This window comes from Populus trichocarpa, chromosome 5, assembly GCF_000002775.5.
Source record: "Populus trichocarpa isolate Nisqually-1 chromosome 5, P.trichocarpa_v4.1, whole genome shotgun sequence".
In the NCBI taxonomy this organism is placed as follows: domain Eukaryota; kingdom Viridiplantae; phylum Streptophyta; class Magnoliopsida; order Malpighiales; family Salicaceae; genus Populus; species Populus trichocarpa.
The window spans coordinates 13236826-13249124 of NC_037289.2; the positions used below are offsets into that span (position 1 = coordinate 13236826).

At 35.6% G+C, this 12299-nt stretch overlaps 2 protein-coding genes across 2 annotated transcripts; one reads left to right on the forward strand and one right to left on the reverse strand.

The window, feature by feature from the left end:
- Positions 1–382: 382 nt before the first annotated feature.
- Positions 383–2760, forward strand: LOC7468852 (protein ECERIFERUM 2). The gene is made up of 2 exons (XM_002306496.4): positions 383–1013; positions 1719–2760. Exons 1-2 carry the CDS (start codon positions 582–584, stop codon positions 2595–2597), a joined length of 1311 nt encoding a protein of 436 aa, XP_002306532.4. The 5' UTR covers positions 383–581; the 3' UTR covers positions 2598–2760.
- A 616-nt stretch (positions 2761–3376) lies between these two features.
- LOC18099588 (uncharacterized) lies at positions 3377–4556 on the reverse strand. Its single transcript, XM_024600546.2, has 3 exons — positions 4035–4556; positions 3694–3925; positions 3377–3599 (listed from the first exon to the last, which is right to left on the reverse strand). The coding sequence occupies exons 1-3, from the start codon at positions 4062–4064 to the stop codon at positions 3412–3414; spliced, it is 450 nt and encodes a 149-aa protein (XP_024456314.1). The 5' UTR covers positions 4065–4556; the 3' UTR covers positions 3377–3411.
- Between the last annotated feature and the right edge of the window lie 7743 nt (positions 4557–12299).

The window sequence follows — 12299 nt, forward strand, 5'->3', positions numbered from 1 at the left end:
TTGGCCAAAGATTTCACAATCAATACTATTTGAGAACAGATGAAATATTTTTCTTAATTCACCTAGGGTGATGAATTTTCTCTTGATTACTCAAATATCTTCATATAGTTGATGTTATACTTAATATCTACCTATTTGTTACCCTTTATTAAGACAATAGAATCAGGATCAAAATATAATATTTTTTAAATTTAAGGATTACTTATACTATCACGAGGGCCTTTCAATAAATAGGTAATCTCTTCTTATAAAATTCTTTTACGGGTCAGTTCAGGATTCTTTGAAATTAATTTTTCATTCACCCATAAATTTTCTAATTAAAATAAATTTCCAAAACCAAATTAAATGCCTAAAGAAGATCAATAACGTCCACAGCATTTCATCTCCCTCGAGTCCTCAATTCAGCATTGCCCTTTAATGTTTTCCTCCTTTGTCTTTCATGAAGTCCTTGCGCGTATCTATATAAGAATAACAAGAGATGGGTAATATCCTGTGAAAACCCGGCAACTGAGTCTGAACTCCTTCAACAAGTACAGCTTCATATATATTACTACCTATTCTCTTGTTCCCTCTTGCTCACCATGGTGCCAACAATCCTCAAAACATCAGTTTCTGGCATCAAGCTATCATCGGTTGTGCCAGCCGAAGTGACAGGTGACAACGAGGACCGAAAACTAACAAATATGGACTTGGCCTTTAAGCTCCATTATGTCAGGGGTGTGTCCTTTTTCAGTAACGAAACAGTCCAGGGTCTCACAATATACGACTTGAAGGAACCCATGTTTTCACTGCTCGCTCTCTATCCTACTGCTTCGGGAAGAATTCGGAAATCTGAATCAGGCAGACCTTTCATCAAGTGTAATGATGGTGGTGTTCGGATTGTTGAAGCGCACTGTGACAAAACCATTGAGGAATGGTTAAAGATGAACGACCACCAACCTCTTGATGATTATCTTGTTTACGATCAAGTTCTTGGTCCAGATTTAGGATTCTCTCCATTGGTCTTTGTTCAGGTAGCGCCTATTACCCCCTATCAACACTAACATTTCATTTTGTTTTCTTTCTATTTTGGTTTACATGAAGCATTTCTGCCCGCAAAATTGGATAGTTGGATTTTTGTCACTATCAAATTTGGTCTTTAAAGTTTTAATTTTGATTTTTTAACAAAATTGAATCTTATCCCATGAAATTGAGCATCAATTTAATGATAAAGTTTTTTTAAAAAATTGTGATTTCCCAATAAAAAGGTAATTGAAAGGGATTATTGCTCCAAATTCTGTTAATAAAATATTTAAAGATAAAATAGAAAAAAACAATTTAGTGACCGAAATACAAAAATCTAAAAGATTAAAATGAAACACTACTTTACCTCCCCACGCGTCCACATTAAATATAGAAAACCATTTAGTTTTTCCTTTAATGAATACGGGGTATAATTGATAAATTCACAGATTTGGGTTGAAATTGAAAGGCATATTAGAGTCACGAATGAAAATGAGATCTTTCGATGGAAAAAACTCTCATTGGACGCAACTTTCTTTCAAACAGTACTTTAATAAAAATTATTTTATTCATTTTTTTTATAACTATGTAATGGTACTGGTATTTGGCAATTACGAGTTACAATTGTGCACTCATTTCACTGTTTGCCTTTTGTTCTTTTTATATTTTATGGAGTATATACTTAATTTGGTTATTTGATGAATGATGCTTATCAGTTCACTTGGTTCAAGTGTGGAGGAATGTCAGTGGGACTCAGCTGGGCCCATGTTCTTGGGGATCCATTCTCAGCTTCAACCTTCATCAACACATGGGGCAAAATTATGCAAGGTCACGTGCCATCAAGGTCTCCCCACGTGCCAAACACTAAAAAATCCAAATACCCACTTTCAACGACAAGAAGGAAGCCATTTTCCCTAAAACGGGTCGACCCAGTTGGGGACTCTTGGTTAAGTACCAATAACTGTAAAATGGAAACTCACTCTCTCCATGTCACTGCAGAACAACTTGACGACATACTATCAGACAATATTCGTGGTCAAAAGCAGCCAACTGAGTTATCCCATTTCCAAGTCCTCTCTGCAATAATATGGAAATCTTTGTCCAAGGTTAGGGAAGATTCAGGGCCAAGAATTGTGACAATTTGCACAGGAAATTCTCGAGTCAATGACCCTGAAGTTCCAAGCAACAACCTGGTGTTTAGCATTATTCAAGCAGACTTCTCGGTCGCGGAAGGAGAAATCTATGAATTAGCGGAATTGATTGCTGAGAAGCAGGAGGAGGAGAATAGCTTGATAGAAGATATAGTAGAGAGCGACGAGGTTGAATTCGACCGTATAGCATATGGAACAAATTTGACCTTTGTGGATTTGGAAGAAGCAAATATTTATGGGCTGGAATTGAAGGGGCAGAAGCCTATTTTTGCTAATTATTCCATCAAGGGAGTCGGTGAGGGAGGAGTTGTTTTAGTGCTACCTGCAGGGCCAGGAAATGGCAGTGGGAAAGTCAGTTCTGGGAGGACAGTGACAGTGACTTTGCCTGAAAATCAACTTTCAAGGCTAATGAATGAGCTCAAGTTACACTGGGGTCTTGCTTGATGCAATAAAAAAAAGGCATCTGCGGTTTTAAGATTTCGCTTGTTCTGTTTTTGGATTTGCCATGTACTGCGAAGTATGTGATTTGGGGTGCTGTTAGTAGAGTGCAAACTACTTACGTTGACAATCTACGATTAGCAAATAATATAGATCACGATTATTAGCGTGTGTGGTATTATGGTAGTTTTTGTAGTTGTGGTGTGAAAAAAACAGTTTAATAAAAAGTGTTTTTTGTGAGGTTGATTTAAAAAAAAATTGGTGTTTGGTTAAAACTGTGGTTGAAGTTGTGGTTTAAAAAAAAGCAGTTTTTTGTGTTTGGTTAAAACACTGTGGTTGAAATTGTGGTCGAAAAAAAGCAGTTTTGTGTTTGGTAAAACTGTGGTTAAAAAAAAATACTTTCTTGTTTTTGGTTAATATGCTTTGTATTTTATATTTGATTTGAATTAATTAAAAGGACATATATAAACACATATATATATATCCAAAACATAGGTGTTTTGTAATTATGATTACATAACAAAATAAAAATCCTTATACATTAATGTACTTCCTTTATTGTTCCATTAAACTATTTGCAATTCCATCGCGTACAAAATCCATACGTGAAGGCCTCTGTGAGCCTTGAACGGCCGAAGCCTGAACAATATCAGGATAAAAAGTCATCTGGAATTAAATTGGAGTTGCGATCATACTCAGAAAAAACTGCATCATCTTGCGAACTCCTTCTAATATAGTTATGTAGTGCTATTGATGCAACTACAATCTCAACTTGTGTCTTGTATGGATAAGCAGGCATGTTTTGCAAAATTTTCCACCTCTATTTCCATACCCCAAAAGAACGTTCGATCACGTTACGTAGTGACGAGTGTGCACGATTAAACACTTCTTTCCGACCACTTGGTTGTCCACGACGCCTAAATTCTTGGAAGTGATACCTCTCGCCTTTGTAGGGACCCAAATACCCATACTCGTTTGGATATCCAGCATCAACCAAATAGTATTTTCCTGCAAAAAATAACAACATAGTAATTTTAAACAAAACTGGAAAAAAATTATATTCCTTCAATTACCAAATCTTCAATTTAGTCAAAATCACAACCTTCCGGAGGTTTTGGAAATTTGATATTGCTATTGTCAATAGCCTCAAGAAAAATACGCGTATCGTGTGCACTGCCTTCCCATCCTGCCCACACGAACATGAATTGCATGTCGAAACTACAAGCGGCCATGACATTTTGTGTTGGTACACCTTTTCTTCCAATTAATGGAATTTGATATGCAGATGGTATGCAGGCACGAACATGTGTTCCATCAATTGCACCGACACAATTCTACATGCCACGAAAACATTTATAATACTCATAAACATTTATAACATATTTCATACTCCTCTGAACAACTTAATTAAACTACTTAATTATATAAAAAAATTCATCTTACCTTGAAATGTGGCATAAATCTTGGATTCATAGCAATTTCTCTTGGTGTGCTCGTAAATTGTGGATCTACTGGTTTTATGACTTCCACAGCAAACAAACGTAATGATTTAAGCACTTCTTTAAAACATCTACTAATAGTTTCACCTGAATGCTGGAATCTTTCCTACACTTGTCTATTTAACGCCCCAACTGCTATTGTAAATAGAAACATTGCCACCTTTTCAATAACGCTCATTCTTCTTGACGGTTTTAAGCCATGTTGCATTTCTAATTCGGTGCACAAACTCAACAAAGTGGTTGCGTCCATCTTGAACATGTTAACACTTCGTTTCCAATGACCTCTTAAAACCTCCGACAACCAACGGATCCCTGTGTTATAGGAAACCATACATGGTTCTTTATACATATAATTAATATAATACATGTTTATAGCTCCAACTGTGCATATAATTAATTTTTTCCTATCAAAATGCCTCCTTATAATAAATGCATCGTCACCATCATTGTCATCGTCAACGTCGTCGTCATCATCATCATCGTCATTACTGTCGTCGGAGTCGTTTCCATTACTATCATCTCCGGCACCATCAATTGAAGCACCACTACCTTCATAACTAGGATAATTAATTTGGTCTACAATGCGGTTCATTACATTATCATAATTACCATCGAAATCTTCATTAAATATGTCATTAAATCGTGGATCATCCATAACTTCAATTACATGTAACAAGAAAAAAAAATATGTTGTTAGTAAAAAACTTTAAATAATTAAATATCATTCAATAAAAAAACTATCAAAGAGTTGGTGCAACATAAGTTTTTTCCATACCTGTAAAGCCAACAAAAAAGGAGTATTCTACTTGCTTGTATAAAATGCAATTGAGAGGTTTGAGAAGCTTGTTATGAAGAAAGCTAGTTCAGTGAAAAATATGATGCAAACATTCCTCTTTATATAAAAAAATTTCAATGCTCTTTACGTCTATTTTACAATTTTTGAGCTTTCAACATAAGTACATTCACATGTATGTATATGCTGTAAAAGTAGCATATAATGTTACTTCTACAGCTCATATATGTACACCATCCTGACATGTAGTCTTTCAAACCAGAGTTAAAAGGAATAAAAACAGAGTTAAAAGTTAAAAACCAGCAGCAAGACCAAGCTTTCAGAAAAGAAAGAAACACCAACAACATTAGTCCCATCATACCTCACGGCAGCAAAGAAAAAAACAGCAATAGTAAACTGCAAAAGGGGTTTCTTTTCAGACATCACAAGCTCATAGTAGCTACCTAATGGAAAAAAATACAGCCAAGGAAAGAATCACCAGCAGCATGTCAATCTCACAGTAGCTAACCAATGGAAAAAATTACAGCTAAGAAAAGAAACACAGCAGCATGTATTATTAGTCCCATCAGACCTCACGGCAGCAAAGAAAAAAACAGCAACAGTCAACTGCAAAAGGGGTTTCTTTTCAGACATCACAAGCTCATAGTAGCTACCCAATGGAAACAAATACGGCCAAGGAAAGAATCACCAGCAACATGTCAATCTCACAGTAGCTAACCAATGGAAAAAATTACAGCTAAGGAAAGAAACACCAGCAACATGTATTATTATTCCCATCAGACCTCACGGCAGCAAAGAAAAAAATACAGGAAACAAAACAGTTAAGGTAAACAACCAATTCCATTAAAGGGTCAACCATTTAACATTAACCATTGAACATTGTAATTCGTAGATAAAATACAACATTACAACCAGCAATTTCTCAACAAGTCTGTTAACTCCCGAAAAGCAGTTTAATAAATATAACAGTACATAAATTACCGCAAACGGATATGCTCATATGTCTTAACATGAAATGTGGAATAATACAATGTCTCAGACAAACTTCGGTAAATGGAAACTACTCTTTTAAAAACCGGCATCCCATTACTCTGCAACAAAAAAATAAACATGTATAAATATCGTAAGCACTTGAACATAGTTAATTGATTAATAGTTAAGAAACTTAAATCATACCATGTCAGCTAAGCACGTTTAGTTCGTGCATACATTCGTTGCAACCATCTCAACTTCTGTTGCTTATCACCCATACTGGCCCACATTTCTCTTTTCCTTCTTAAACTGAGATACTCCGTAGCGAAGTCATGAAACTCATCTTCAATTGAAACTCCAGGAATTGAGTGCAGCTCAGCCATCACCTCGCGAATACTACAACCTTCGCGATCCATATTCAAAGAAGTCGAATCACTCTTGGTCGACATACTCTCAAGTAGATGATTGCACCTTGACAGCAGCTGAACACCAATTCCAGCTGTTTTCTTCTTTCCACCTCGCACATCATAATGATCTCGTTCTTTTCTTTTGCCACCGCTTTTTGTGTTGCTGCTGCTAGACATATTTATCCCTCCAACCATTCGAGCCATGTCAGTCTGGAAATCTGGAATCACATCTTCCTCCGAATCCCCGCTGCCCTCTTCCAAACCATCATACCCAATGTCGGCATTGCTTGTACCAGGATCGACATCACTACCAGCAGGTACACCTGATGAAGGAGCCCATGCATACGCTTTAGTTGCGACAATGTTGGAATACATTCGGTCAAATTTATTCTTCAAAGACGGCTCAATACTGACATGTTTGAATTTTTTGGCTCCTCTAATTTCCTGCATATAAATTAAATCAAGTAATGAAGGATCAGACTACTAAAATTTTGGGGTTGGAATTTGACAACAATAAAAGAAATTGTTAGGATGACAAGGAATGTACCTGAATTTTTTGTTTCCACCACTCATCGCTAGCTGTAATTGTGCCTAACTCACTATTCCAGCCAACACCAGTTTCAGAAACCAGCTTATTCCATATCCTCCAATCCTTTTTGCATCCATCCCATTTGTTTTTCAACTGTGTTTTAGTGAATGCATGATCATTTTGTTCTTTGAATGATGTTATAAGAAATTTCCACCCCGTTTTATCGAAATGAGTATTAGGTCTCATTCCCATATCAATTGCCTTAATGCATATATCACAAAATATATGCAACATTTCCTTTGTCCAAGCAGCCTTATCAAAAGATTCAAGACCTTCCATGATATTTTTTTACTCATTTAACAAAAGTTTGAAATCAATAAATGATATGAATTACATTGTGGCACATACATAAACCGTGGACTTAAACACTAATAAAACACTCAATGTTCAGCATTTACAAAAGCTGTGTGGTTAGCAACAAACATTAACCATGCATGTATTTGAATGAGAATGTTCATGTTAATTTGTAATGAAAACTAATTGAAACCCATTAATTTCAACTGTTCAGAAAACTCAGTTTCAGCCATGAGATAATTTTTGAATTATCAAGCAACACTTCATTGCCATCATGCTGTTTGGAAGCTAAAAATAGAGGGAAAAAAACAAATAGAACAGAATCTATTTCTACATTCAAAGAAACCCAGCTTTCTTTCGCAGCATGCAAACACAAAAAAAGGAAACTCAAAATTCTGACTTTGACTGCACAAGTAGAAATAAAAGTAATCCTACACGACATGCTAACAGGGCACTCATTACGATTACAATAAACACACGCACAGTAAAGGCATCAACGGTTGCTCAAACAGAAACAATATCAATGTGTATAGCAAACATATCAGACCATGAAGAACAACAAATAAATGAAATTTCAAAGCATCACATTGTTTCCAGTAAGCAAATAATCCAGTAGACATAAAAAAACGAAACCAGAACAAAGAACAGCATACAAGCAGTATATGGAAGCAATTAAACTCTTTTAAATTCAAAACAAATGATGAAGGCACAGTAAACAAAAGACAATCAGCAACAGCTATGGAATTTATCAATTGTAGAACACACAGTAATTGATCATGCAGGTACACAGACATGCAATTTTTCATCTAAACAATTGAAAATGAAGATGGAGATAAGGCAGGAACTTACCTCAGTCTATCTCTTTAGGTGTCCAAACCAGCACGGTTCTGCAGCTTTGTCCTGCAAACAAATACAATGGAGACCCAGAAGATAAAATAGATTTTGAGCTACAATTACTACAAAATTAACATGGGTAACACAGTACACAGAAGCATCACAGAAATGCAGGTTTTCAAGTAGAAAAAAATTAAAAACACATGCAAAGCAGAGGACAAGCGGAAGAAGCAATGAAATTTGCTATAAATTCAAAAAATTTGATGAAGGCACAATAATAAATAGAACACAAGCAGCAACAACAATGAAATTTGTAGATCAATTCAAAAATTAACACGGTGCTGAACTGACCTCAGTCTCTGTCTTTGTTATGCAAACCACCACGGTGCTGCAACTTTGTTATGCAAAAACAACAACAATAGAGACCCATTACAGAAATTAGATTTTGAGCAATATGTGAAACAAAATTGACAAGGGGAACACACAGTACTTACTGGTATCTCGATCGTGGACCTTTTCCAGCACGAATCTCTTGGGGTTTTTTGCAATTGTAACAGTGGAGGGACAGATCGGTGAAGGTTTGTGTTTTCGATCTTCGTTTGGAAAGAATGGACAGAGGGGAAGAAGCTTGCTCCGGCGTTGGTGGTTTTAGGGAAAAATAGAAATGGGGTTGTAGCAAGAGAAGAGAGAGGAGAACAGTTTGGGGAAGGAAATTGGGGTTTTAGTTCATCAATTATACATTGATCTGCAACCGAAACAAGAAAAACAATTGTGAGGTTGCGAGGACCGTAATTGACAGTGGTTACTAGGAAAGTTTCGGTGGTGAGAGAGAGGTGAAATGCATGAAGGAACAGTTTAGGAAAATGTTGAAACTGGGCGTTATTGATCTACAACAACCTTCCACCATCAATTTGTTGGGTTTTTTTTGTAACCGTTGGGAAATTGAAAGAGGGACAAAGGACAGTTGGGAAAGTAATTGTAAAAGTATCGGTGATGAGAGAGAGGAGAAACGCATGAAAAGCAATGTGTAATTGCTTTTCATTTTTTGCAATTGAACCGTAGTTTTAACTAGGACCCACATAAAAACAAACTGTGGTTCGTGGTTAACCAAACATGTGTGACACTGCTTTTTTTTCAACCGCAGCCGCACCAGCATATCCAAACACCATCTAAAGCATTTGATGTAGTTAGTAACAAGCGGTTTGGTTATATATATATATATATATATATCATTTGTGTTTGATGGTTTGATTGTCATGCAATTAATTTATTTTGGCAACATACATTACAGTGTATTGATCAATGGAGTAAAAAATGTCTACTTTTCAGTCTAGGTTGATGAATTCGGTATTCTGATTTGGATTTGTTGAGGATTGCTACAAATGGACTGTATTTCTGGAGACAGATTGGGTAATATTTAATGACAAGAAGTTCTATGTACATTCTTTGATCAGTCAAAGGATTTAGCATCGCAAATATGATTTGTGAAATGGCATGCATTTATGCTTTCCCGGACCAGGGATTGGGCGGCCAACCCATTCTCTGGACTTGGTTGGATATATAAAAAAACTAACTTGGAGTTGGCCTAGTTTGACCTTATCGACTAAGTTGGTCAACTTGTGATCTAGCCAAAAACCTATCAAAAACCCAGTTGACTTTTAAAAACAAAATTAAAACACATTGTTTTAATTCTTTTTTAAAATGTTGACTCGGGTCAACTTGGGATAACCCACCTGATCCCTGTCTTTGACCCGAGCCTTGTATCAGTCGACCCTCGAGTTGAGTTTAATAACTATCCTTGACAGTTTCCAAAATGAGCTAAATCCCGAATAGAGGGCATCATGATGATTCATGACGACAAGGTCTTGCAAAGAAAATCTTTTTAGTTCTTTATTAGTAATGATGTTTGGAAAAGAAATTTAGTACTATGTTAGAGGATATTTTTTTATTATTGAATAAAACAATATTGACAAATAACCAGTAACTTTAACCAATGAGTGTTGTAACCCAAGTAATAATTTTTTTCATCAAGTGATGAAGTCATGAAAACTTCAGACAAGAATTAGGCTTTTCATAGATGTATCTTTGGGTTGTTGACTAGTCTTGACTTTGGTCCAATATTCACCTACAAAATCAAGTGCTATGTTGGAATAGGGGATCCTCTAATGATTAATTTAGTAAATGCATGAGAAGATAATAATATATCGTAGGAGAAAATAGAATGAAATTACATGGTATATGTATACGTTTGTTCTGTGTTTCTGTCCATGAACTTGTATGACTTGGTGAATAGTTATTTGTGGTTCTAGGAATTGTTGAGCTACTGGTGGCTCTGGGAATTATCGAGTGGTTGTTTACAGCTTTAGAAATGGTTGAGTGGTCGTATGTATGAAGTTGCACGGTTTGGCCTTTAATGGTTGTGAATGGTGTGTGAAGTCATGTGGACTAGTTTTTATATAAGAGGTCATAGAAATTTTGATAAGGATCAACCCAATACCAAGCTTAATCATGCCAAAAACCCATTGGAGATGCCAAGTAGGCCAATTACAAGAGATAGGGCAAAGAAGCTTAAAAAGACATTGAATGTGCTTGCTTAGAACATATCAAACAAGATGGACCTAGAGGAACTTGGGATGCCTAGGGGAGTATGCAGGACAACCACGAAGGACAACCTCTAATTTATCTAATCCAAGTCCAAGAAGAGCCTAATTCGTGTGGATCAAAGGGTTGCCAGATCAAAGAAAACTAAATTGACAAGTATAAAAGAGGGAGATTTTCTTCGTTAATTGTCCATGCAAAATAAAGAAACCAAGCACAACAAGGCAAGAAGACTTTAGAATTAATTCCATATTGAGATCAAATTGCCTAGTCTATTTGGGACTTCTTAGGGGTGACAAATCTGATTCTAGTTTATCTAGGATATTAATTTTGGATTTTTATTATTTTTATTATTTTCTTCTTAGTCTTTGGTTTATTATTACTTGTTTGTGTCAATTGTAAGTGGGCTTCGTATAAGTCCACATAAGGGGGTTCATTAGGGTTTATTTCAATCTAGAGTCAATATAAATAAAACCATAACCAGATGTGTGGGGGGCAATGCAATTCAGATTAATAAAACTTCTTTGTTGCACCTTGTTGTGTGAGTTGGTGAGATATTCTTCCTTCCTTGGTTCTCTAAAGAACTAAAAATGACTTATTGAAGAACAACTAACTTCGTGGCGCCATCCTTATACTTCTCGTTCACGAATCAATATTCGTTGGGTAGGGGTTTTTTGTTTCCAATAATGCTAGTGCCTAGATACAAGTTATATTTGTATCACACTCCTATCAAACCTAATTTACTTGGCTTTTCTGGGAATTGGTGTATTTGCATGTTGGTTGCTTGACCGTGTGTTCAAGAGGCTCGCATCATTTGGTATCAGAGCTTGGCTCCATTAATCAAGTTATATCAATATGAAATTGTCGTTTCTCGTTGATTTCTTAGTGTCTAATTTCTTCTTCTCCTTGAATTTTTGGCATATAAAAAAAAGGTTTGTTATTTCATTCTGTTACTGTCCAAAATATATCAGTAGCATAAAAAAAAAAGAGAAAAGAAAAGAAAAGGTCGTTCAAAAAGACACTTATGTGCTTCTGTCGTAGAAAACTAAATAAGGGGAAATTGGATCAACTCAACTTAGAATTAGCTCAAATTTGATACTCTGATTACTAGGGTCCTAATCGCACTACATATTAATTTTGGGATCAATTGGATATCATTTTCTTAGGTTTCGAATTTCGAGTTTAATCAAGTTTGATTCATAATGTTTTTGCGTTAGCATATCAAACCTTATCATAAATTATTCAAATTTAATATTCTATCTATTTGGGTTGAAATGACACTATATCTCAAATTTTAACTTAATTGGACATCATTTACCTTAGATTCTAGATTCAGACTGAACTTGTCATAAACGAGTCTGTTTTTGCGTCAACTTGTGAAACTCGTTTTGTTTTTGTTGTTTTCATTTCTTATAGTATATTTACAACATATCTAACATATTTGGGTGTTGTTCCATCGTATTGCATACTTCATTTCTATTTTTATTCGAGTCTTGAGTTTCATTCATATTTCAGATAAATTTGCTTGCTACTCGCGAGACTATCATTGGATTTTCATTTTGCTTGCTTTCTGTGTTTTTATTGCTTCTTGAGTCATATACACCTGTTGTGATGTCGCGGTCGCACAAATTAATTACCCTAGCTTAAAACACAACACACAAGATAGTATAGAGCAAGGAAGGGATCGATCCCACGAGGAAGGTTCAAGTCAAATTTTTATAC